This window comes from Acinonyx jubatus, chromosome B2 (genome assembly GCF_027475565.1).
Source record: "Acinonyx jubatus isolate Ajub_Pintada_27869175 chromosome B2, VMU_Ajub_asm_v1.0, whole genome shotgun sequence".
NCBI lineage: Eukaryota > Metazoa > Chordata > Mammalia > Carnivora > Felidae > Acinonyx > Acinonyx jubatus.
In genome coordinates this window covers 102832076-102857867 of record NC_069385.1, presented here as the reverse complement: position 1 = coordinate 102857867, position 25792 = coordinate 102832076, and the positions used below count along the sequence as shown (strand labels likewise).

The 25792-nt window shown below is 36.5% G+C and overlaps 1 protein-coding gene and 1 pseudogene across 1 annotated transcript in view; one reads left to right on the top strand and one right to left on the bottom strand.

Annotated features, from left to right (window-relative positions):
- CRISP1 (cysteine rich secretory protein 1) overlaps positions 1–17003 on the bottom strand; it is a 31228-nt gene extending 14225 nt beyond the window's left edge. Inside the window, exons 1-3 of the mRNA XM_027056356.2 lie at positions 16842–17003; positions 10056–10117; positions 3406–3534 (exon numbers count right to left, since the gene is read on the bottom strand). Coding sequence (XP_026912157.1) covers positions 3406–3534; positions 10056–10115 — 189 coding nt within the window. The 5' untranslated portion in view covers positions 10116–10117; positions 16842–17003. The remainder of the gene's footprint in view (positions 1–3405; positions 3535–10055; positions 10118–16841) is intronic.
- A 7566-nt stretch (positions 17004–24569) lies between these two features.
- Positions 24570–25109, top strand: LOC106981616 (protein archease-like; annotated as a pseudogene).
- The last annotated feature ends 683 nt before the right edge of the window (positions 25110–25792 follow it).

Below are 25792 nucleotides of genomic sequence, written 5' to 3'. Positions count from 1 at the left end.
CCTTGTTTTGTAATATAGACTGAGACATAGGTCATTCACTTACTCTTCAGAATCAGTTTTGTATGACACCTAACTGTAGGCTTTAATTGTTTCACGCAACAAAAGTTGTATTTTACTGGTGGATACATTTTAACTGAGGGAGTAGAGATGACACAACACATCCCATTAAGTCCCAGGATCTCCTGGCAGTGGGAATATCATCATTGCATGCACTAATAATCTTGCCTACTATGACCAGGTTACCAAGTGATTAGGACTAGAAATCATCCGGATAATTTACAACTAGTTGCTTTTTGTGCATGTTGTGATGCACTAGCAGGTTGCTTTCTAAACAGAAGCACTTATTTCCTTGCAAGGAGTCCCGCCCACTCACAGCTCTCTTGTCTGTCCTTTCTAAAAATTGTCCTCATCCAGGAGCAAAATCACTTCCTGGAGGTAGTTTGTACCCAACAACTGGTAGATGTGGGAATTGTAAATGACAGGCCACCTCCCTCCAACTTAGGACAATTCAGAAGGGCCATCCTAGCTGTACAGCTTCCTGAAAAATTAGCTGAAACCTCTGTCATGACAATGTCACAACCCAGCTTTTCTATATGCCCAATGCTGCTTCTCTCTCTACCTCTACAGGTAGGTGTCATTCTGGAGATTGTTCTCCAATAAACATCCTGCGTGCTAATCTCCATCTGAGTATGCTTATCTTGTATAACTATCTGAAACATTCATTACATACTATCTGTGGTTCAGACCTCTTTGCAGAATCTCTCTAGAATATTACCTCTGATTAATGATGGTAAGATACTCCTTTTGGAGGGGGGAGTCATGGGTGGCTCAGTTGGTCAAGTGTCTGATTCTGGATTTTGGCTGAGGTCATGATCTCACAGTTCATGGGTTCAAGCCATTTGTCGGGCTGACAGCACGGAACCTGCTTGGAATTCTCTCTCTTCCTCTCCCTCTGCCTCTCTCCTGTTCATACTCTCTCTCTCAAAATAAATAAACTTGAAAAAAAAAAGATACTCTTTTTTGGGTGATGTATCCATGATTAAAATCACAAGTGAGTATTTATGGTTATTGCACCAAAGCTATGAATTCTGTCCTTAATACCTGATTCCATTTAATCAGCTTCTAACCTTATGTATGAAAACTTCTCTTTTTAGAAAACCTCTGCCTGGCAGTTATGACCAGCTCTTCAGCCCTGCTGTAACTCTATCAATTCCTTTCTTTCCATGTCCTATATATTGTTTATGGGAACAATTCAACTCCCATATTTCCTTTAAAATATGATTCAGTTTGGGGCACCTGGGTGGCTCAGTCCATTAAATGTCCAACTCTAGATTTTGGCTCAGGTCATGATCTCGAATCTCATGAGTTCAAGTGCTGCATTGGGCTCTGTGCTGGCAGTATGGAGTCTGCTTGGGATTCTCTTTCTCTGTCTGCCCCTCCCCATCTCTCTCTCTCTTCTCTCGAAGTAAATAAGTAAACTTTAAAAAAATAAAATATGATTCAGTTTTACTGGTGCGCTTAATTTATTGTCTTGATCTTTCATAACTTTACACTTCAGCACTTGAATATATTTATTCTTACATTGTGCTCTATTTCCTTTGTAGTTACCTTTAATTCATAAAAAGTCTCTGAAATCAGAAGTTATATTTTCCATTTACTCTAAAATTTTTCTTTAGTACCTCCTAACTGTGTTTGCTTTCCTGGAAACCAAGAAGTTTGAACCCTGTTTGTCCTAAGGGAGGCAAACAGTTAAGAGCAGGTGCCTGGAGTTGGACCATTTGCATCTGAATCCTGACTTATCCAGTACTTATTACTTTGGATGTTAGCTAATTTCTCTGAGGTTCAGATCCATCATCTGCAAAATGGAGATGATAATATAATCTACATCACAGAATTATTGATTTAAATGAATTAATGTAGGGGTGCATGGTGGCTAAGTGTCTGACTCTTGATTTTGGCTCAGGTCGTGATCTCATGGTTTGTGAGATTGAGCCCCATGTGGGGCTCAGTGCTGACAGGTGGAGCCTGCCTGGGATTCTCTCTCTCCCTCTCTCTCTCACAAAATAAACAAACTTAAAATAAATAAGTAAGTAAGTAAGTAAGTAAGTAAATAAATAAATAAATAAATAAATGAGTTAATGTAATAAGGTTCTAAAAGAGTGCCTGTCAACAGTCAGCACAATATATATGTCAGTTACATCACTCACAATGCAAGACTGACTATGATAGCTACTGATTTTTATTGTTTTGTTTGAATAACACTTTTGATTCTAAGATGACCAAGAGATAAATTTCAAAATAATTTTTTTATTCACTTACTTTCCACCCTTTTTCATTTCCATGAGAAAGCTGTCCTTTAGAATCACCCTCCAGAGCCTGCACTATTTCTAACTCTTGTACCTTAGGTCCATCCAGGGTTAAAGGAATTGGGATAAAGTTGCCCAGAAACCTGAGGGATATTTCTGGGAGATAATGAATACAAGGCTAATCACCTGGTACATCTGAGACTGTCCTGAATTTGTTTGTTTTATAGCACTTAATCTGCTCACACAGCAGGTTTATAGTGGAAAGACCATTTGTCTTATCTTTTAAGGTGCAAGGGAACTGGGAAATAGATTTGTCAATATTTGTTTATCTGGCAGCACCCCCTGACTTAGAATCTGGACATCTTGCTTCTCAGGTGAGTGTCTAGCCTCTGGGCTGCTCCCCAGTGAAGACAGTTATGAAACGCCTCTCTCACTTAAAGCTCACTATGCTGACAATGCTGGCTGGCAGCATGAGCTTCAGCTGGGAGTTTGCAGTGGTCTCTACCCCAGACTTCCCCAAATCGGGATCTCAGACAGTGGGGCCCAGGAATCTGTGCTTTACCAAGTTGTTCAAGTAATTCTTAGCACGCTCAAGTTTATAAAGCACTGTCCCAGGGTATATTATGAATGGAGTTAGACTGTCTGAGTTGGAATTGTTGCTCTGTCATTTAATGCCTGTGATTTTGGGAGAGGGCATCCAGGTAGCTCAGTTGGTTAAGCATCTGGCTCTCAATCTTGGCTCAGATCATGATCTCATGGTTTGTGAGTTCGAGCCCCACATCAGACTCCATGCTGGCCGTGTGGAGCCTGATTGGGATTCTATCTCCCTTCTCTCTCTGCCCTGCTCTGCTCACACACGCTCTCTCTCTCTCTCTCAAAATAAATAAATAAACTTTAAAACCAACCAAACCAAAAATCACTGGTTTGGGGAAAGTTACATACCTTCTCCATGCCTCTGTTTCTTTTGCTGCTAGGTCAAAGTTTTCTTTGGGAAGACCAAACTTTTAGTAGATTGAAAGTGAATAGAAGTTAAGTAAAAGCTCAGTTAACACTATTACTACTACTGACATCATCGTCGCTGCTATTTAATTAATCTTACCATCTTCAGCATGTTGCTGGCTGATGGAACTACCCCTCTCCTGAGGTTGTTATGTACAGTAACGATTTCTTCTTGGACAGTTGCCAATTCAGTGAGGAGTGTGTTGTATGGAACTGGAGCTGGTTTTGCCTGTTACCAGAAAGCTATTAATTGGTGTCGCTTCTTCCGTGTGAAATTCGTCTTATATACTATATCACTGGCAGACCTATAGCAGTATGAATTTGTGGTTTATTTTGAATAAATCACGATCTACAGCATTTTAAAATTTACGATAGCTCAGGAGATTAGTTTCCATTTCTCCTGTGCTATTTCTGTGGGTTTCTGAATGTCATCTGACATTTTATAAGTCTATAGCATAATGCACTGAATGCTCTGTGATTCTTTTTTCCCCCCAGTTTATGATTGGTACTTTGGGCCATGTTAAAGCACTTTTTATCAGGCAATATGAATCACAGTGGAAGATATCTTGATTCCCTTCCATGGCTCCTTCCCCACCCCATTTACTGTAAGTGTTTTCCTTGTTTCCCAAATAAACCACTTGCACTTGAATACAATCTTAAGGATGTGTCTAATCTAAGAGTTTCATTATTGAATACAAAGCCCCTACTATCTCCAATTCAGAGTCTATATTTTTATCTAATGCAAATGGAAAAAGCATTAATGTTTACATCTGTATGTGTACATATAAAGTAGAATGCAAATCAGCTACAATCTAGAATTCCTGACTGTTCTTTTAAGCTGTTTACCTTTTATCCTTCAACTAACAAGAAAACTAAATGACCTTAATATTTTGTGTTAGCATTTGGGGAACCTGGGTGGCTTAGTCCGTTAAGCATCTGGCTCTTGATTGAGGCTCGGGTCATGATCCTCTCACAGTTTGTGGAATCGAGGACTACGTCTGGCTCTGTGCTGACAGCATGGAGCCTGTTTGGGATCCTCTCTCTCCCTCTCTCTCTGCTGCTACCCCACTCACACACTGTCTCTCTCAAAATAAATGAATAAACATGTTTTAAAAATTAAAAAAGTATTTTAGGTTAGCATTAATTGCTATAAAAAGCAGCTTCATTCGTGTGTATGTTATGTATCACATTTACTCATGCCTTTTACTAAAAAAAGTGGCAAAATCTAGGTAGTATAATTTGAGTAGTATCTATTTATTCCTCAGCTACCACAGGGCTATCAGCAGAGTTTCTGAATGGATGAGATCCAACACCATACCTTATTCAAATAGAGTAGTTATTGTCATTTACTTCATGCCAACATAAAATGGTACGGGGGAAAGGCAAAAATATGAAATCTGGAGGACCCCTCTAGAGACTGTCCCCTGTGAACATCATTTTCAAAAACACATTCATGTGATGCTATTTTCCTTTATACTCCAGGTAGCTCTAGTCTAGACTACAGGAAAGGGGGGGAACCCACCAGAATCCCTTTACCATTTCCAAGACATAACTTCCCTTGCTCCTCTGAACTCTGCTCCACTGAAACTCATGACATATTGCTCTACCCTCTTATCACTGACCATTTACTCTCCTATGACAGTTTCCCTATTACTTCCTCTCATTCACAGAAATTGGGTCTCCTGAAACAAATTCATCCTGTCCACCCATTTCTTCAGTCAACTCAAGGACTGCCGCATTCACATGGATGACTCCAGCCACCTGATACCTCAGGCCCCTTGAATTCTCCCTCTCTTAGATGGTTCCTCCAAGTGCCTTTAGTCTCCACCATGATGATCACAGTCTATATCTCATAATCACTGCCAAGTGCCATACCTCCCAAATCCCCTGGGCAAACTTTTCCCTGCCTCATCAGTTCCTGCTCTTCCAAGTTGCCACGGTCAATCACTCTTTTCAACATATTCTAGCCTTCTAGCTCATCATTTTCTCCATGTCCCCGCTCTTGAATTTTCTTTCTTTTCTATTCATGTACTCTTATTTCAACAACTCTCTTGCTAAAATATCGAATCTTTTCCCTGCCCATCATTATTTAGGAACACCCCCACTATGGATGGGACCAAAAATTTCTTTGCCTGCATGGAGTCAGATGAGCATTGTCAGAAAAATATCCCACAAAATGACAGATATTGGTGTCATCCCAAATCAGGATTTCTAATCTCAAATTGCTCGTTAATTTTTCTCATCAATTCTATTAATTTACCACGTTAACTCACTTTGTCTTTTTCCACAATGTTATTGTAGAACTTGTGCACTCTACCTCAGTAACATTTACTTCTCTCAGCAGATTGTGATATGTGCTAGTTTCCTCAGTAAAGAGACAATATCTGATGATAGCTGTTTTAGGTTCTCTTGGTCAGTCTACCAATCTGCCTATATCTGTTCTCATTCTTTCCCCCTTACCTTTTGTGGTACTACTGAACAGGTCATACTTTGTTGTTGTTGTTGTTGTTGTTGTTTTTAAACTATTTTATTGAGGTATAATTGACATGTGAAAGCTATGCACGTTTAATGTATACAATTCAAGGAGTTTGGGTAAGTATACACTTGTGAAACCATCAAGACCATAAACAAACAAACAAACAAAAAAAAACAAAAGACCATACATAACAATCACCTCTCAAAGATTCTCCCTGCCCCCTTTATTATAACTATTGTTATTATTTTGTGTATATTGTAAAAACATGTAACTTAAGACTTACCCTCCTGGCAAATTTAAAACTGGATATCCACATGCAAAAGAATGAAATTAGATCCTTATACCATAGATAAAAATCAACTCAAAATGGATTAAAGACTTAAATGTAAGACCTGAAATCAGAAAACTCCTAGAAGAAAACATAAGTATAAAGTTCCTTGACATTTGTCTTGGCAAGCACAGACAATAAAAGTAAAAATAAACAAGTGGGATTATATCAAACTAAAAAGCTTCTGCACAGCAAGAATTGTTTCCTTAACAATCAACAAAATGAAAAGACAATTTAATGAATGGGAGAAAATATTTTAAGCTATATACCTGATAAGGGGTTAATATCCAAAATATATAAAAACTCATATAACCCAATAGCAAAAAAAAAAAAAACAACCAACCAAACAAACAAACAAACAAATAACCTGATTAAAAAGATACACAAAGGACCTAAACAGACATTTTTCCAAAAAAGACATATAAATGGTCAACGGGTATATGAAAATGTACTTAACCTCATTGATCATCAGGGAAATAAAGGTGAAAACCACAATAAGATATCACCTCAGCTATTAGGTGCACTATTGTTAAAAAACGAGATTTCAAATGTTGCAAGGATGTGGAGAAAATGGAATCCTGATACACTGTTGGTGGAAATGTAAAATGGTAGAGCCATTATGGAAAATAGTATAACAGTTCCTCAAAAAATGAAAAAAAAAAGTCATTCTTTCAAAAGCTTTGTCCCCAGTGTTATTTACCCCATTCTCTTCCACATTTTCCCAAATTTCACATTACTCATTATCTTTCCAGTATATCTTCTACCATTCTTTTGTCTTGGTCCTTCCCACTGGCATTTACTCATAATCATGTTGCTGGTAACTTAAACAAACAAAACTTTGCATTTATTCCACTTCCCCACTCAATCACTGTACTTTCTACTTTCCTTCCCTATCACAATTTCTGAAAATGTTGCCCATACTGGCTGTCTGTAATTTCCCACCCTCCAGTAATATAGTCTGCATTCACCCTTCCCCCACTTATTCCAGTAAAACAAAAGTTCTATAGTAGGAGTAATATACCCCGTCTCGAGCCCCTCTTCTTTTCCCTGGAATTAAACAATGTCTGGAGAAATTTCTGGTTGTCATGACTGGGTTGGGGCGAGTACTCTGCCATTTTGTAGATACAAGTCAGTGATTTTGCTAAACATCCTGAAAGTTTCAGGACAGACTCCCCTGACAAAAAATTATTCCATACAAAATGCCAGTAGTTCTGAAGTTGAGATATTTTGTTTTGAAACAGCTCCTATTAAGGTCACAACAAGCTTAATTTGTAAGTTCAATATTCTTGTAATGTCTTCATTCTACTCGAATGCTAACTCCTCGAATGCTAACTCGGCTGCTAACTCCTCTGACTAAGCTCTCAGTATAGAAATAGTCTTTCTCTCCATGTAAGGGACAACGCATTCTCTTCATTTTTTCTCCTACCTCTCAGATTTCTCTTTCCTCACCTGGACTGACTATGGCTATAGCCTGACCTCCTACTGGCCTCCCAGCCTTCAAATACATACCAACCCCCCCTACACTCTCCTTCCAACCCCTCTATCCAGTCTTCCACAATCCATTCTGCAGGAATCTACCAGAGTAAATATTTTACAACACTGACACAATGGGTCTCTTTCCTGTTAAGTCTTTCAACAATTTCTTAGAAAAACTAAATCTTTTATAAGGTCTGTGAAGATCTTGCTGACTTCTCAGCCTCTACTTAAGACATACTCCCCTACTTTTATCTGCTTTTGTCTCAGTGATTTTCTTTTAATTATTGTAATGTGCCAGCTTCTGTTCTGCCTCAGAGTATGAGTCCAAGCCTGTCACTTTGTTAGTATCCTCTTGTGGCTTGCTCTACTAGGTGATGACAATTAACCCTTCAGATCTCAGGTCTACCACCACCTCATTCCAAGAGAAGTCTCTAAGTACCTCAGACAAGATCAGATCTCCTTATTACCTGATCAAGATTTCCTGTACTTTTCCTACAAAGATCTTTTCGTGTAACATCTACTAGATTCTCACAGAAAACTGTATCTCAGTAAAAAGTGATTTTTGTCCAAGTAGATGCCTACTATCTCAGTAAACTCTAACATTGAAGGGGAGTTTAAAATAAGATTCAAGCCTGGTAGTCTATTTGGTCTCTACTTGGAGTCTAAAAAGGGAATATATCATACTGTTTATTTTCATTGGACAAAGAGGAACAGTTTGTTTTTTACTTCAACTAGGCTTAATGTTTAAATTTTATGTAATGAATTTGTGTTTGGGGCTTAATTTGTTCTATGGGTTTTTTTTTCCTTTAAAATTCTTAAGCCTTGGAACACCTGGGTTGCTCAGTCCATTAAGCATCCTAGTCTTGATTTTGACTCAGGTCATGATCTCACAGTTTGTGAGTTTGAGCCCCAAGTCAGGCTCCTCACTCTCTGAATGGAACTTGCTTGGGATTCTGTCTCTCCCTCTCTCTGTGTCCCTTCCCTGCTCTCTCTTTCTGTCAATATAAATAAATAAACTTTAAAAAATTCTTAATTTTTTACTTTTGCCTTAGTTTTCTCAGCAAATTTTCTGTAAAATTACATGCAAATATTCCAATAATTATCTTTCCATAGAATGTATACATGTTGTTTTATCAATGCCTTCAACCCTTTCATATTTTTCCTTTTTATTGTTGGTCAGTAAATGGACTAGGCTCTGGTTGCCTTGACGGGAAAGGGTTCTACTTACCTGCTTTTTGATCTGGGCTTTTAACTTTGATACTGATTCCTTCTTTCACATGGCAGCCTGAGCCAGGCAGTCTCCTAGAACGTGAGCTAAATGACCTAGTGACCTAGACTAAACCAACCCAGACTATGCTTTAAAGGCAAAGGTAGAGTTCTTGCTGCCTTTCTTCTTTCCCTCTGATGGAGGCTATGTTTAGGTTTTCCTTACTTTGAAGTGTGAATATCCCCCCTTCATACTGTGGAAGTAAAATGGGAAGATAATCAAAGAGAAGGAAGGAGAACTCTTCTTTAAGACTCTACTTCCAACTTACTAGAGCATTATTGAGTATTAGACAAGAGGTCTACCTGGTTTCTCTTTGTGGAAGAGGTGTGAATAATAAGACCCAAATCAGCACCCCAATAGTCTGATGTATATAGATTTTTTTTCATTTATAAAATTAGATGCCTTCCAATCTTGACTTCTCCGAGCTAGCCCATGAAATCATAGAAATCACTCATATGTGTGCTCATCATAAAAATATTTTGGATATGTTAAAAAATGTAATTTTTAAAATATCATTGAGGCTATATAGAGATACATATTATTGGGTGATCATAAAATCCTAAGGCCCTATACCTTATACCATTGAATGTTTTGTTTTTATTTTGTAATATTGAAGTTATTGCCTTTAATAAGTAGTAGGATGCAGACCTCATATATTGACTCCATTGCTTACAGTTCCTCACACTTCTCTTCTTGCTGTTCACACCTTTCATTTTATATTTAATTTTGATATATTTAATTCTTGTTATAGTCACAAATCAAATAGTTCAATTGGGATATGGAAATACTTACTTTTTCTGGGTTAAACAAAATCCAAACAATTTTTTTTCCCATTTAATCATAGAAAATGCATGGATTGGCTATATGCTCTACATTCTCAGCTTTTTTAATCATCCAGAGGGGCTGTAAATGAAATTGGCATGAGCCCACGGAGCTAAACTGGTTAGGTTTACTTTCAAGCTCTGCCACTTGCCAGTATTCTGACAATGGCCACATGACTTCACCTCCCTATGCTTTGGTTCTTTTCCCTGCAATACGAAATTAAGAGTGGTACTTGCATGCTAGAGTCTATGGTGAGACAGAGGTGAGTAAAGGGCATAGCATCCACACAACAATGTCTATAATGAAATGAGTTCTACAGGAGGAGCTCTTATCCTTTCCTGGAAAGTAATTATGAAACATATAATCCTCACATACTCTTACAATCAAAATAGTCAGGAAACCAGCAGTGGCAGCCAAATACAATAAGTGTTTCATTGTCATCCCTGAAAAGAAAACACAAATTTAGGTTATTGTCAACTCCTAGAATAATGTGTTATAATAAAGCTTTTTTCAAACCACTTCTGCAGTACATTTGCATTTTCTGCAAAAAGAGTCCTGTAGGATCAGAACAAAATTGAATATGTTAGTCAGTGGAACCAACAGAGGAGAACAGAACTGTGATTTGAAGCATGGTAGATTTCATGTCTTAATCCCCTGAACCTTTGAATATGTTACATTACATGACAAAAGAGAATTAAGGTAGTAGATGGAATCCAAACCGCTAATCAGCTGACTTTAAAGTAAGGAGATTATCCTGGACTATCCGTGTGAGCTCATAAGGGTACTAAATGTGGAAGAAGGAATCAATGTCAGTGATGGATCATGAGAAAGACTGGACCCACCCATTGCTAACTTTGAAGAAAGAAGAGACCATGAGCTAAAGAATGTGGGCATTCTCTGGAAGTAAGAAAAGGCAAGGAAATGGATTCTCCCCTGGTGCTTCCTCCTTGAGTCTTGATTTAGCCTGCCCAGTGAGACCCATTTGGACTTTTGACATCTAGAACTGTAAGATAATAAATTTGCATTGTCTTGAGACACTAAGTTTATAATAATTTGTTACAGTAGCAACAGGAAAATGATATAAAAACACAACAGGATTATATTTGAATTGTCTATTACCCACAGAGAAGAGATGTGATCATAATACTGGTAATTTATATGCATGACTTACAAATATTCTGTGTATATGATCACTCTGCTGAGAATGATCAGGAAAATCAGAGCTAATATACTCTTTCCTTTATTTCTGTTTGATAAGGTAGTTGACTCTAGGTTATTAAATTTAGCAAATGTACGTTATTAAATTTGGTTAACACCTTCTTTTAATAATCTGCCAACCTTATTTCTGAATCAGTCCTGCTGGGTTGAAAGCAGAAAAGGCTAACAGTTCTCATTTTAAACAAAACTTTCAAAGAACAGGTTAAATGATTTGTGCAGAATTATACACATGATAATGATTGGCCATTGCTTTCAACCTTCCCCCACCCACTGCCAAACATGATATGAGGGGAATTCTGTAAATAATCTTTTACATAATCTTTAAAAACTCCAGTAAAACATATTCCCCCTGAGTTAACTGAAGAAAAAATAAAATAAAAAGAGTTTCTGCAGTATAATAAGTTGATATATATACATTAATATATGTATACATTAATATATATACATTTTATGCATTAATATTTGTACCCACCACACTGAGGTGTTATTATTCCAGTTGGTCCCCATTATGAAGCTGTCTATAACTTCTGTTGTTGCATTTTCTGAGGAGAATTTTGGGGTGGTGGTGTGTATGCTCATTATCTTAATTGCTATGATGTTTTCTTGAGTACACACTAAGACGTACCTTAATTATACCACAAAAACACTGTTATAAAAGGTTTAAGAAATTAAAAAAAAATATCTGGTTCACACCAGTCAAACAACTTGTTTGTTTTGAGGCCATTTACATTTAGTCTTTCAAGTATTTTTTTCCTTATATACAAATTTAGTACTTAGATTTCCTCGTAAACAAATAATTTGTATAAAATATTGTATCCTATTTTTCCCAGAATTTCAATTTATATATTTATTATTATTATTATTATTATTATTATTATTATTACTTATGTATATTTTAACATAAGCACCAAGCCATTTTTAGGATTTTTTTTCATGAGTAACCATTGGATTTGTGCTCCAAAATTGAAATCAATTGAAATCTTTGGAATTTTTTTTAAGTTGACATAAATCTAATTTTATTTCTAAGTGTACCTGATATATAATAGTGTTTAATAAATATTTAATAAATGAATTAATTTTTGTACAGGTGAAAAATTGGCTAATTCAGACACACATGCCCATGCAGACATACACACACACACACACACACACACACACACGTGTGCATAATCTGTCAATTCACTATCCTGAGATACAATAAAACTCATACTGATCCTGGAGTTAAAATACTAGCATTTTATCCTAGGCTCTCCTATTATCTATGATGCTGGCAAATACACAAGTTCTGTTAAAATCAACTTCCTTTTGTTTAGAATGAAGTCCAATATGCCAGAGATACAGATGGCATATCACGGCTATGTAACACAACCAGTTCTTTAGAGTTTAATTACTTTTTTTTTTTTTTCAGAATGCTGCAATCTGCTTAATGGGCTTCATAATCCAAGTTTAAAAGCATATCATATTTTGTAAATGGCTTCTAATTAATTCTGATAAAAGGCCTTTGAAAACATACAGCATTACCCATATTATTGTAAATGTATAAATACAACCTGGATATTTTACATACAAATATAATATATTTCTTCTGTCATAAATGGGTGAAAAAATCATTGTTCTATGATATAAGATGCATAAGGAATTTGATACAATATTGTGTAGTGATGATTTAAAGCCAGGATTTGTAACCCACGCAAGAATTGAAAGCAATCACAAGATAACTATTGTGACTCCTGAGAGTGATCACGGGACAATTAGTGTCAATGGGGATTATCGTTATTTTAGCATTTTTGGCTCCTTCAAAGAGCTTTGTTTTTTTTTCATTAGCATATAATTTATTAATAACTAGCTACAGCTCCTTCGTGACTCTGTGTTGAAAATCTTTTATTTATTTATTGAGGTATAATTGACATATAATATTTTATTGGTTTCAAGTGTACAACATAGTGATTTGACAGTTGTATACATTGTAAAATGATCACTACAATAAGTCTAGTTACCATCTGTCATCTCACCAAGTTAACACAATATTATTAAGTATATTCTCTATGCTTTATTCCCTAGGAATTATTTATTTTATAGCTGGAAATTTGTACTTATTAATCCTTTCACTCATTTCACCCTCCCAACCTGCCCCTCACCACCTTCCTCCTGGAAACCACTTATCTGTTCTCTGTGTCTGTGACTCTAGGGTTTGTTTTTTAGATTTGACCTAAAAGTGAAATAATGTGGTATTTGTCCTTTTTTGTCTGACTAAGTTTACTTGGCATAGTTAAGGGCAAACTAAGGGCAAACTCAAAGTTAAGGACAACTAAACTGGAGAGTAATGCTAAAATAGAACCCTCAGATCCTGGACCCCAAGTTTTGGTTTGAGATTTATGAATAGGTAAAATGTGCACACTCAATTCTTCAGAGAACAGAGGCTACAAGGAAAAAAGGAGGATACCTTTGTTTATTGAAGAGTCAAATATGCACTTGGAGCAACTGAAACAAAACATGAAGGTAAAGGTTAATAATCAGACATTGGTAATATATTAAGCATTTTTTAATAAGGATTGAATCCAGGTAATTATGAAACTATATCTGTTAGCCAAGAATTATTATGAAGTACAGATTTTGGGGCCTGGGTTAGACCTCAGAGATAGAGTTCAAGGGTCAGTCTAAAGGGTTGGAAACAGCAGACAATAGGCAGAGATTTGGGCAAACAGGGAATCCTGCAAAAGTTATCCCACACAAAGGTGAAGACATAGAGGTTAGAATTGGAGAGCATGACTCAAAGGTCGAGTAGCGGTTGTAGGGGTGGAGAAATAAGTGAGTCCAGGGTGAGAGGGTCTGGGGACCCAGACTGAGGCATATTCACTAGAGAATTAGATCAGATTGATGGCTGGGCCTGGATCAGTGCTAAACTCCAGAATGGTCTAAATGATTCCCCATTGCCTGGATAGCTGCAAACCTCAGGACCAAGTAGGTCATGTTAACCAAGGAATTATAGTTACACATACCCAAGGAAGTGCACCTTTTCTGAACAGAACTATTATGGAAGCTGCAGAAATATTACCTCACTGATTTCAGTATCAAAACCTACTTAACACAATTATTTTATATGCAATAGATAATTTTAAGCCAAAACTCTTAAAATATTTTTAGATAATAATACCAGAAAATTGATATACTGATTATTTAAATTATTTTTCTTATATTTAAGTTTTCCTAGCAGAAAATGAGCAGAATGTGGATATTTGCAAGTTAATATTTAGTAGAAGGAAAAGGCTGAGAATTGATTACTGCCCTCTAGCAAGCCCTTGGGAATATATTCTCACATATTAACTTGGCTAGACCATGACTTTCCCAGAAAGCATTTACACAAAGAGGCCCTTCCTTTCCTGAACCAAAGACGTAGGGAGAATAAGCTCTGTAAAGGAACATATCATCAATCTTTTTTTCTTTGCCTCTGTGAATTTGTCAATTAAAAAAAAATTACTAAGGTAAAAATTACATTTTGTAAAGTACATAAATTTTAAGTATACAGACTGATAAATTTGTAAATATGTACATACCTGTGTAACCACAACCCAAATCAATAAGTATAGTAGTTCTAGCATTATTGGATGTAGAGCATTCTTTATTCCCCCTTTCAGTCAGTAAGTCCCAAGAGTAAAAACCATTCTGATTTCCAGAGCTGTGGGTTAATTTTATTAGTTTGAAAATTCATATAGGTAGAATATATATTTTTAGTGTTTAACCTCTTCCCCTTAATAGGCCTATGAGACTGATTCATGTTGCATGCAAAGCTTATTTTTGTTAATAGCTGTGTAGTATTCTACTGTATGCAGACAATATAATTTATTTATCCATTCTATTATTAATGAACATTTCATGTATTTTCAGTTTAAATCTATTATGAATAAAACTTATATAAACATTTTGTCCATGGGTCTTTTGGTACATATTAGTATTCACTTTTTGGGAGGCAGACATATACCCAAGAATGAAATTATTGGGTTATATGGTATACATATGTTTTCTTTTAGTAAGTACTATCAAAGAATTTTCCAAAGGAGTTCTAGAAGTTAATACTTTTATACTTCCATCAACTTTACATCCTCACTCATACTTGGTCGTCTCAGCTTTTTTTTTTTAAATGATCTATTATGTTTTGTAATAGTATTTATCACAGTTTTTAATTTGTATTTGTCTAATTGCTAATGATATTGAACACATTTTTGTATGTTTATCAGGCACTTTGATACCATCTTTCATAAAGTCTCTGTCAAAGCTTTTGCCTGCTGTTATAATTATGTTGGCTGTCATTATTATTACTATTATTATTATTGATTTGTAGGAATTCTATGTTCTTGATATAAAGTGTGGTGTTTAAATGGGGTATCTCTTGATCAGATGGGGACCCCAGATGTGGGGTGATGTGCGGGTGGAAGCGAATGGCGTTGGTGGTTAAAGAATTCACTCAAGGCAGAACAAAGGAGATAGTTTATGGAACACACCACAAAGAAGCAGCAGGCAGGACAGTAGAGAAGAGACTGTTTGCAAGGAGATAGTGGGAGGGGACTATTTTTAAAGGGGGAAGATGAGTGGTGTGCCTGGGTAACTCCAACGGTTGAGCCTGAGACTTTGACTCAGGTCCTGATCTCACAGTCTGAATTCGAGCCCCCACTCAGGCTTTGTGCAGACAGCTCAGAGCCTGGATCCTGCTTCGGATTCTGTGTCTCCCTCTCTCTCTGCTCCTCCCCCACTAGTGCTCTGTCTCTATCTCAAAAAATAAAATAAAATAAATTAAAAAATAAATAAAAAATAAAAAAATAAAGGGGAAGATGAGGAAGTAGTGAAACTAATGGAATCTTCCCTTTATTGCTATTTGTGCCTAGATGTAAGTAGCCCATTGGTTAGTTAGGGCCTAAGGATATTTTGAAATGGGTCACCTGATGGACCTGTTTGTATTCAGCCAGTTGGTCACTATGGCCCTTTCTACATTCCATTGCTCAAGCCTGTTTGACTAAAAGCAGCCTATACATGAAGTAATTGTCAAATGTATGTGTTGCTAATATCTTCTCTTAGTCTGTGGATTATTTTTTGAAGTATTAATGGTATCTTTTGTTAAACAAAAGGTCTTAATTTAAATATGTCGTTTATTTTTTCTCTTTATGATTAATGTGTGTCTATGCATGTGTGAGTGAAAAAAAGAGAGAGAGAGGAAAAGAGAGATCCTATTTAAGAAATTTCAATCATCCCAAAATCATGAGTCATTAAGCTATTTTCTTGTATAAACTTGATTCAACACTGATGAAAACATCCCAAAGCTGGAAGACTTATACTATCAGATATCAAGATTTATTATAATGCTGTAGTAATTAAGACAAAGAACCATAGGTACAAGTATAGATATGAACCAAAGTAATTCAAGTCATATAATGGAAAACACAAACAGATTCAGGTATATACTTACCTGATTTACGGCAACCCATGAAATGCCTGGTTACTCCCCTTGGTAAAATTTGAAACTAGCCTGCCTTCAATTACAAAAGAGACAGAGGCCACTGCCTTTTGAATATGACTGCCTGGTTATTTTTGCAACAGTGTCATATAGTTTCTGAAATACGAGATATCTACCTTCATTCTTTAAGATCTATGTAACTAGATGGTAATTGGCCCTCCATGAAAAATAGTGTCTTTGTGCACTGCCACAAGAAGTTTATGAGAATGATCTGAATTAGTAATATTACCTTATATTTGTATGGTATGTCTAAGTATATTAATCCCCTTATTAAAAGCATGGAAATAATAAGCATTTCCTTCTGGATTATAATGGATAGTGTTAAGATAAGACTGCATATAATCTCTTATTTAACATCATGACAATCCAATTAGGTACTCATTTGTCATTAACCTCACTTTTCAAATAAGTAAACTGACACTTAAAGACATTATATAACTTACCCAAGTTTGTACAGTTTGTAAAATTCAGTGTCCTGATGAGAACCGGGTATTTGGCTACATGGTGTGCCCTTGCTTTAAACAATACTCTGCAGGGAAGATTTGCTCTATGAGGAAGTCAGTGCAAGGAAAATGCTTACAAGAGATCCGAGAATTTACAGCAGACAAAGGGTGAGTGTATAATAATCAGAACAAAGCTAAAGACCGTGAAGATTGCAAATCATGATTGTGGAGGCATTTCTAGTTTAGAATCCAGACGTCATCAATGGACCTCACCCATCTTAAACTTCCTCCTGTTGAAGGAGTTGCAAAGATTAGCTGCATAATTCAGTGGAGCCACAATCAGATAACAAAGCCACAATCAGATACTTAAATGGAAAGAAGCCCCATGGCCCAGATAAGGGAAGAAATTTATCAGCTTTATTACATTCATACATGCAATCACTCAATAAATATTTATTGAGGCATTACTAGGAATCATGTCCTCTTTTAGACACTGAGGATACATAGAATAACCAAACATAAACCGCACAATCTCATGAAGTCTGCAGTCTAGTCCCTGCAAATAGTATATTCAGTGCATTTATGGCAGCTACACTATAAATGCCTGGCACTTTGACATTCTGGGAATGAAAAGATAAATAGTCCGCTTTCCTCAGGATCTTCTTGTCCGACAGGAAATCCACATGCAATATGGGAGCATTCTATTAGAAATTTGCCCAGAAGTTACGTAGCAACAACTAACTGAAAAGTCTGGATATTCTAAATTTTATTATGCTACATACTAAATAGTAAAATATTAAGTACTCCAGATTTTATCTGAGCTAGATGATGATGAATAAATAGGACTTTAACAGCAAAGAAGGATGGCACAGACAGAAATAATCTTTGAGAGGAGAAAAACCACTATGAAACTAATGTAATCAGATGTTTTATTATTCTGAAAATTTGTTTTATTATTCTGAAAATTATTCTGAAATATTATTCTGAAAATTTGTTATCTGAAAATTCTGAAAATATGAGTGTGTGGCCATTTATATTGAAATCTCTATCTACATCACATACTGGTATTGTTGCGGGATTTTTTTTTACCACGATACTTGGGATTCGTTGTCTCGTGCTTTGAAGAATGGAGAAGTAGACACAAAATGAGCAGCTGGTAAAAGTTTATTAGAGTATAAGATCAGAAAAGAAGAATAGTATGAAAGTTCTCTTTAGCAAGAGAGATATTTGAAAGTGAATGCCCAAGGACTATAGGCAAGGGTCTTTGTTTTATAAGGTCCTTGTCAGCTCCTCTTTCCCTTCCCCCTTGTTTATTCTCAGGTTCTACCCTTAATGGCTGGACAACTCTTGCTGGGTTGTCCATTCCTGATTGGCTCGTTTCCATTGTATGAGGGGTTGTCTATGGCCATGCCTTTCCTTGTGAGTCATAGATTTTATGGTCTACTTACTTTTAGTCAGGTCTTTTGTTAATTCCTGAGAGAAACCTGAGGGGGAGTAGGTGGTGTCTGTTACATTCTTAAGAGGGACCTTAGGCCTTGGTGGGGGGAGGGGGGTAGTTTGCTGTGGTCAGACATTCCCATAATTGTTTGAAAATATATCTTTTTCCTCCCAGGGACCTCAGGTCCTAACTTTCCCTCTCTGCCAATTTTATCCTATCTTTTCCTATTATAGGATCTTTTTCTTTTTTCTTCCCCCCACCTCCCCCACTGTGGAATTTGCTTTGTTCCCTGGAAGAAAGAAGACATTATTACTTAATAATAAAGTTTTCCTCAGATCTTTCCTGAGAAAGGTTTGTGGAATATTTCAGGGGACAAAGTAAGATAAAAAGTGTATAGTCATGAGTTATTTTGTATTATGTGCCGAGGCAAAGGAATATGAAATAAAAATAACAGAGATTGGAGGCTCTTTGAGACTAAATTTTCCAGTCTTGCCAAAGAGTTCATAATGAATCCCTGGGAAACAGTCTGTAGGGAAGGAGGACTAACCATTCAAAAATCGCTCACTGTAGCCATACAAATACTTTTGTTGTTGTCAATGGGAGATTGTATTAAGCTGGAAGCACACCAGAGCTCATCTATAAATCCTTTAATATTTTGCAGACAGAAAATTTTGGATGATTTCAGAAGTAAAACTCACAAATTACTGAGCCACTTTTTTTTCTCCCACATTGTAAAAAGAAAGCTGGAAAAGAATTCTGCTTCTTCATCAAACCAGCATGGTTTATATATTGGGAATGTATGATTTGTCATTTATGTCTTCCTACACTGTTATTTATAAAGAAGACTGTTGATTCAATCCAAGTCAAGTGTTTATGGAAACTTAATTGCTTTGGTTTTATCTGCTGGTCCTGTCAATTCCTGGCATTGCTCTACCCAACACAATGCTGTCCGTATTTATATCACTGATGTCTTCATATAGAGTTGCTATCCAGCTTCAAATATGGTTTTAAAGGAATTTGGGAAGTGTTGGAAAGCAAAGAATAACTTGATTTGCATGTGAGCCCCAAACATGGATGCCAGTTGGCTGCTTCTGCTCACATCTCTCCTATTTTCATACATTGTTCTTTTTCTGTTTAAGCTTCTCAGCATAGTAAGAAATGATCTGCAGTGGCTTTTTTTCTAAAACAAAAAATCAAGACACATTGGTCTAACATATGATATAACAACATGATGGAATATTTTTAATTGGAACTATCCCAGAAAACCCTCAAGAGATAGATGAAGACTAATGTGTTTGTAAGCACATAATGTTGATTCAAATATATGCATTTAAAAAAAACTATAAAAAATCAATTATTTTCTTAAAAAACAACATATAACTGTAGAAAAGTAAGAAACAAGGATCTATGTGTTAAACATGACTTGAAAATGGTGCTTGCACAAGAACAGATACACACATTATGGATGTAACACCTGAGGGCAAGAGTCAACCTCATAATATCTTCCATGTATGCGTTTTTTGACTGCACTACACACACACACACACACACACACACACACACACAATTCCAATTCAAAGACTTCACTCCCATTTTTTATTGGCCCCGATCTCCTCTCTCTTCTCTTCCCCCATGGTTGAACTCTTACCTACTAAAGACCCATTTGAGGCAAATCACTTGTTCACATCACTCAGGAAAATTGTATTTATGCTTCAGTCTTTTATGTTGCAAGGACTCAACGACTCTAGACTTGCCTGGAAACGTGGCCCCACCCATTTAAAATTTTCTAGACACTGTGAAATCCAAATATTTGTCACACAGAATAAAGTCAAATTAATTTTTTGAATTTGATTCTAATAAACCTCCTGGATGTCACAGCCCTTTGAAATGTTCCCCTTCTTGTTCTATAATTTATAGCTCCTGTAGGGGTGGAAGACTTTTCCCTTTTTCCCTTCTAGCATCTTTGGCTGGTCTAATAATTACATTGATATAAGACATATTAACAAGAACAAAACAAATTTCATATGTACTGGAGCCCCATAAAAATATGAGACTCATAGGAAATTGAGGTTTTATATTCCTTCCTGAGCTCCTTGGACAAGGGAGTAGGAGTCTGGGGCTTCAAAGGGAAAGAAGACAATTCACAGGAAGATGACAAAAGCAAATGTTTGGTAAACAGATGTTTGCCCTGCCCATGCAAATAACTCTTTCTGATATAAAAATTTATCTAAAGTAATAGCTCTCTTCCTGCTATAGATCGCCTATCTAAATTCTTTTAGGCAGTTAAGAGAGAGAAAAGGTTTTCCTGAGCCTAATGGGTCTTAATTGCCTTCAGTTCAAAACCACATGACAAAGTGGCACGTTTTGGGGTCACATATTCTGTCCTCCTGACTTCCATAATCTGGAATGAAAATCAGTATACATTGTTCTATTCAGCTTTACTTTAGTTCTTTGCTTTTTGTGATGAATTATCCCAAAGGTAAGTGACTTAAAACAATACATACTACCTCTCACGATTTCTGGGGGTTAGGAATTTGGGAACAGATTAACTGAGCAATTTTAGTTTAGAGTTCCTCATTAATTGTAGTCAGATGCAATTATCTGCAGGCTGCAGGCATTTATGTCTCTGATGACTTAACTGCTTCCAAGTTGACTCATTCATAGACTTACAAGTTGGTTTTGTTTGTTGGTGGGAACCTTTATTTGTTCTCCTGATTGGCCTCTCCACTGGGGATGCTTGAAAGTCCTTAAAATACTGCAGCTATTTACTTCTAACAAGGGATTCAGAATTATAGGGAAAGGCTGCCATAACTTGTGTGACATAGATTTGGAAGTCATACACTATAGTATTCTACTGGTCTCAGAAACTAGCCCTAATTCAGTTAAGGAGATCACACAAGAAGATAAATAACAGGAGGCAAGCGACTGGTGAGCTGGGACATGAGTCTTCTCCTGCCCTCAAACTGGGACTTTTATGACCAGGACTCCTGGTCCTTAGGTCTATAGACTTAGACTGGAATTACACCACCAGCTTTCTCAAATTTCTGGCCTGCAGATGGCAGATTATGAGACTTCTCAGCTTCCATAATCATGTGTGAGTCAATTCTTCATAAATATACATGTGTGTGTGTGTGTCTGTATGTGTGTGTGTGTGTGTGTGTGTATAAATATCTTTTATAAATCTCAAAACAAAACAAAACAGGAGGCAAGGATTGTTGGAGCCATCTTGGAGGTAACTGTTATAAACCCCTAATCCCATCCCCTTTTTAACTCTATATCCAGTTTTTCTATCTCCAGCTTAAAGGTTTATTATTTCCCTCCAGTTTTCAGGAAGATATTAGGAGGAAGCTGGAGGTATAAAAGTCTGTCCCTTCTTTCTCAGAAGTCAAAGTGTTTAAACATTTTGCCTAAAACATAAATGGCAGAGGAAGGACATATAAAATGCACTCATAACCCCTTCCCAAAATTCCTAAGCAATGCAAAGTGCCAAAATCATCTGAATCGTTCTAAAAGTTTACTATAGAGATTTAGATATCATTTATTTATATCAGTCAGGGGACCAACAGGAAACAAGGCATTCTCAAGTAGGGTAATTTGAAAAGAGTTTAATAAAGAGAATTTCTGGAGGTGGGGGGGGAAGGGGTAAAGAGACCACTATGAACAATGCAATAACCAGTAATAGTAAGTAAATTTATCACATCTAGCCTGAATTCATGAGGGGAAAGTGGAGTTATAGGAAGCTGGAAAGTGAGAAAGAGAGCCATGGGGAAAGGGCTATCTTAATAGGAAGCTGTGGCCTTGGGTATAGGAACACAGACAACTCATGAAAACCTTTCTTAGAGGGAGATGAGGGAATAAACACCCCTGACCTTGGTCAACTCAACCTGAAATGAAGTTCTGGAAAGGTTCTTGATATATAGACAATTATACAAATATGTGTGTTTTAATTTCTCAACTTTAGTTCCTTGTGATACCCAGCCATATTTCCTGTCCTTGGGTTATAAAGAGAATTATTTTCTGCTTCAAATCAATTCCCAGTGTGCACTTAAGGTAGTTTGTGTAAACTTTAGTTTGGGTTCCCAACAACAAAATCATCTCTGCCTAAAACATACACAACATCCATTCTTTTACTGTGCCTCAAACTGTATACCAAATGTATCTCTTGTTAACGTGGAATGGGAACTAAAATGGGACATGAAGCAAATGTTTATCAGTTGAGTTGGTGAAGAATATTGCAAAGTTTACCAGGTGAGTGACAGAAATCAGTAAGGCTGTGTTAAGAATCAGGTGGAGAAGAGCCTAATTCTGCCAAAAAACAAAAGTTTGGGAAGAAGAAGAGTTAAAGGCAATAGCTCAATCTGAAATTAAAGGGTTACCAGAAGCAAATACAGGTGTGAAAGCCTGTAGGATAAAATGGCTGAGAAGTAAACTGGAGTGAGGATGCCCGGGTTTGATTCCTGTGGCTGCTTCTCACTAGGATAATTGCCACTTAACATCCCTTTGCTCTAATTTCCTCATTTCTATACACAGGTAATTATAATACCCACCTCTCAGGGTTTCTCTAGTGATTACATTATTCTAATGCGTCTGAAGCATCTTGATCAGTTTCAAACACCAAATACTAGTTATTTTTATCATCATCATTACTATAAATCTAGTATCCATTAGAGGTCATACAACCTGAAAGAAGAAAGGTATGAAGAAAAATACAGGAAAGTTTAGTTTCAAATGATGATTAAATACCATGAATAAGTAAACATGACATAGGTGTATTTATTACATAAACAGGATTTGGTGTCTTCCAACATGATGCACTCATTCATTTAATGGACATTGATTGAATGCTAATTCTGTGCCAGGTGTGAATGCCAATTCTGTAGAAAATGATGAAGACATAGTTATGAACAAAACAATTGCCCTCTGAGAATGGAGACTGCATTACAATGACTCCATGGCTTCGGGAAATAGATACAGTAATGAGGACAAAAAGAAGAATGTGACACAAGAGGTCTATAAGACAGGGTGATAATCCATGTTGAGGTATATGAACTGGAAGTAGATTACCGTGAAATTTTGAGAGCATCCTAAAGCAATGAACTTGAAACTTCTATGTACTCTAGCTAAGCTGTTTTCTCTATGCAGGTAATACTCCACTTAAAATGATTCCTAAATGTGTGTGTTCGGACTTGTGATATTTCAGTGTGAAATTTACACTACTCAACAGCAAAATGAGAAACAAGTAAGGATAATGTATTGAGGCCTTCACAGAAATAAGTTATGTTAAATATAAAAGAGTGTTCTTTTTCTAACATGGCTGACGTGTGCTGTTGGTGTTAACATTTTTATCTGTAATGAAATTATAGTAATAGTAGATGGAAGATTTAAAGTTGTTTTTAAAGCTTAGTAGACACAGTTGACAAAATGTAAATTTGGCAACTCAGTTGATCTCCAGACTTCATTTCTCTAAATAGTTTCATTTCTCTGAACCAAACCATTCATGTGAGCCACTAACATAAAGACTGTTAGATCAATAGCCAAAGCAGATACCTATTTATGACTTTTCTCTGAATTAGCCAAGATAGACTTTTGTTTTCTTATTTTTAAAATAAACAAGTTGGAATATATGCTCCACAAATTTTCTACTTGAACAATATGCCATGTTGAATTTTTAGCATTTCTCCACAGTCCCAAAGTTGTGCTGTTAGGAAAAAAATAAGCGAATGAGGGGACAAACTTCTAGTCAATGATAGAGCTTTAGCAAACCAGAAACTAATGTACACATTTTACTACTAATCACAGATCATCTTATTATTTTTAGCAGTTATTGAAAAATAAACCTGGCAACTCCAAATAATATAAGAGCTAAAAAAATATATTGTTTCTTAAGGAAAATAGTACTGCTCAGTGCTATAAATTATTTTTTTAATAAACCCAATTCATTTCAGAAAATGGGAAACACTCAGAAGTATTGAATTTTTTCTTTGTGTTCTGCCAGAAAAATTCAAACCATAAATGATAAACTTCAAAGACTAGTGAATTTTAATTTTTAATATAAATGTAAGAAAAACATTCTTCCAGTTTTTCTGCCCTTTCTAGTTCTGCCCTGATCTGAGCCCTTTCTAGTTCACTTCTTGCTGTTTGACCTTTGCAGAATTATTTATTACTCCCTGTACTTTCCCAGATACCCCTCTTCCCTCAGCCTTCACCAAGCCTGACAAATGGACAGGCTATTCCATATGGGTTACATAGCACAAGTATCAGTACTACCTAGATCTTCAAAATCCAGAATCTAGATGAAAATAGTGGGCTAAAGAGAGTGTACAATGCTGCAATTATGGTACAGGAAGAGGAAGATATTCGAGATTATAATTTGACGGAAGAATAGAAGACAATCAAGGCCAAGTATCTTCCAGTCATTGGGAAGTACAAGTATATGGATCCTACAGAAGATGTCCCATTACATGCATTCAGAGATACTCTGGAGGAAGCATTTGAGCAATATGCAATGGCCATGTTTGGTTACATAACAGATACTGGGACTGTGGAGCCTGTCCAAACTCTAGAAAGAGAAAACCAAGGAGATGACTTACAGTCTCTTCTGATTCACTTTTTGGATGAGTGGCTTTAGGTGCTGATGAATTCTTCATACCCTGGGAAGTGAAGGCACATCATACGATCAAAGAAATTTCAGATTACAGTCAATTGGGTGAGGAGAAGAATTTTCATTGTTCACGTAGCCTCAGGGAACTGAAATCAAAGCAATAACCTACTTGGCGATGCAAGTCTATAATGAAGGGAAGCCAGAAGTCTTCGTGATCATTGACATTTAAGATACCAAAAAGACAACAGCAAAACCCCCTCCTATGAAGAACTGTTTTTTCCCCCTCTTCTTTTTAAAAAAGATACCATGATACTATGATCTGTTGATATATGGAGATTTTTCAGAACAGAACTTTTTATTTATTTTTTTTAACGTTTATTTATTTTTGAGATAGAGAGAGACAGAGCATGAACGGGGGAGGGTCAGAGAGAGGGAGACACAGAATCTGAAACAGGCTCCAGGCTCTGAGCGGTCAGCACAGAGCCCGATGCGGGGCTTGAACTCACGGACCGCGAGATCATGACCTGAGCCGAAGTCGGCCGCTTAACCCGACTGAGCCACCCAGGCGCCCCCTTTTTTTATTTATTTATTTTTTTTAACGTTTATTTATTTTTGAGACAGAGAGAGACAGCAGAACAGAACTTTTAACTTAAAGTGTGACTTTCAGAAATGGAACATTAAGGGGCAGCCTTGGTTCACGTTACCCAAATATTCCAACTTTAAGGAATTCTTCAGATGGCAAGTATGGCATCTCATCTCTTAGTTCCCTGCTAAAGAAGCAGGTGCCTCTACCTTTCCAATGGAACTTAAACCACCCTGACTGGTCCTCAAAGGGACCAATGATGTAAGCAGCAGCCTGAGATACTCAACCTTGCATAATTGAATCCATTTTGCAAAAAAAAAAAAAATAAT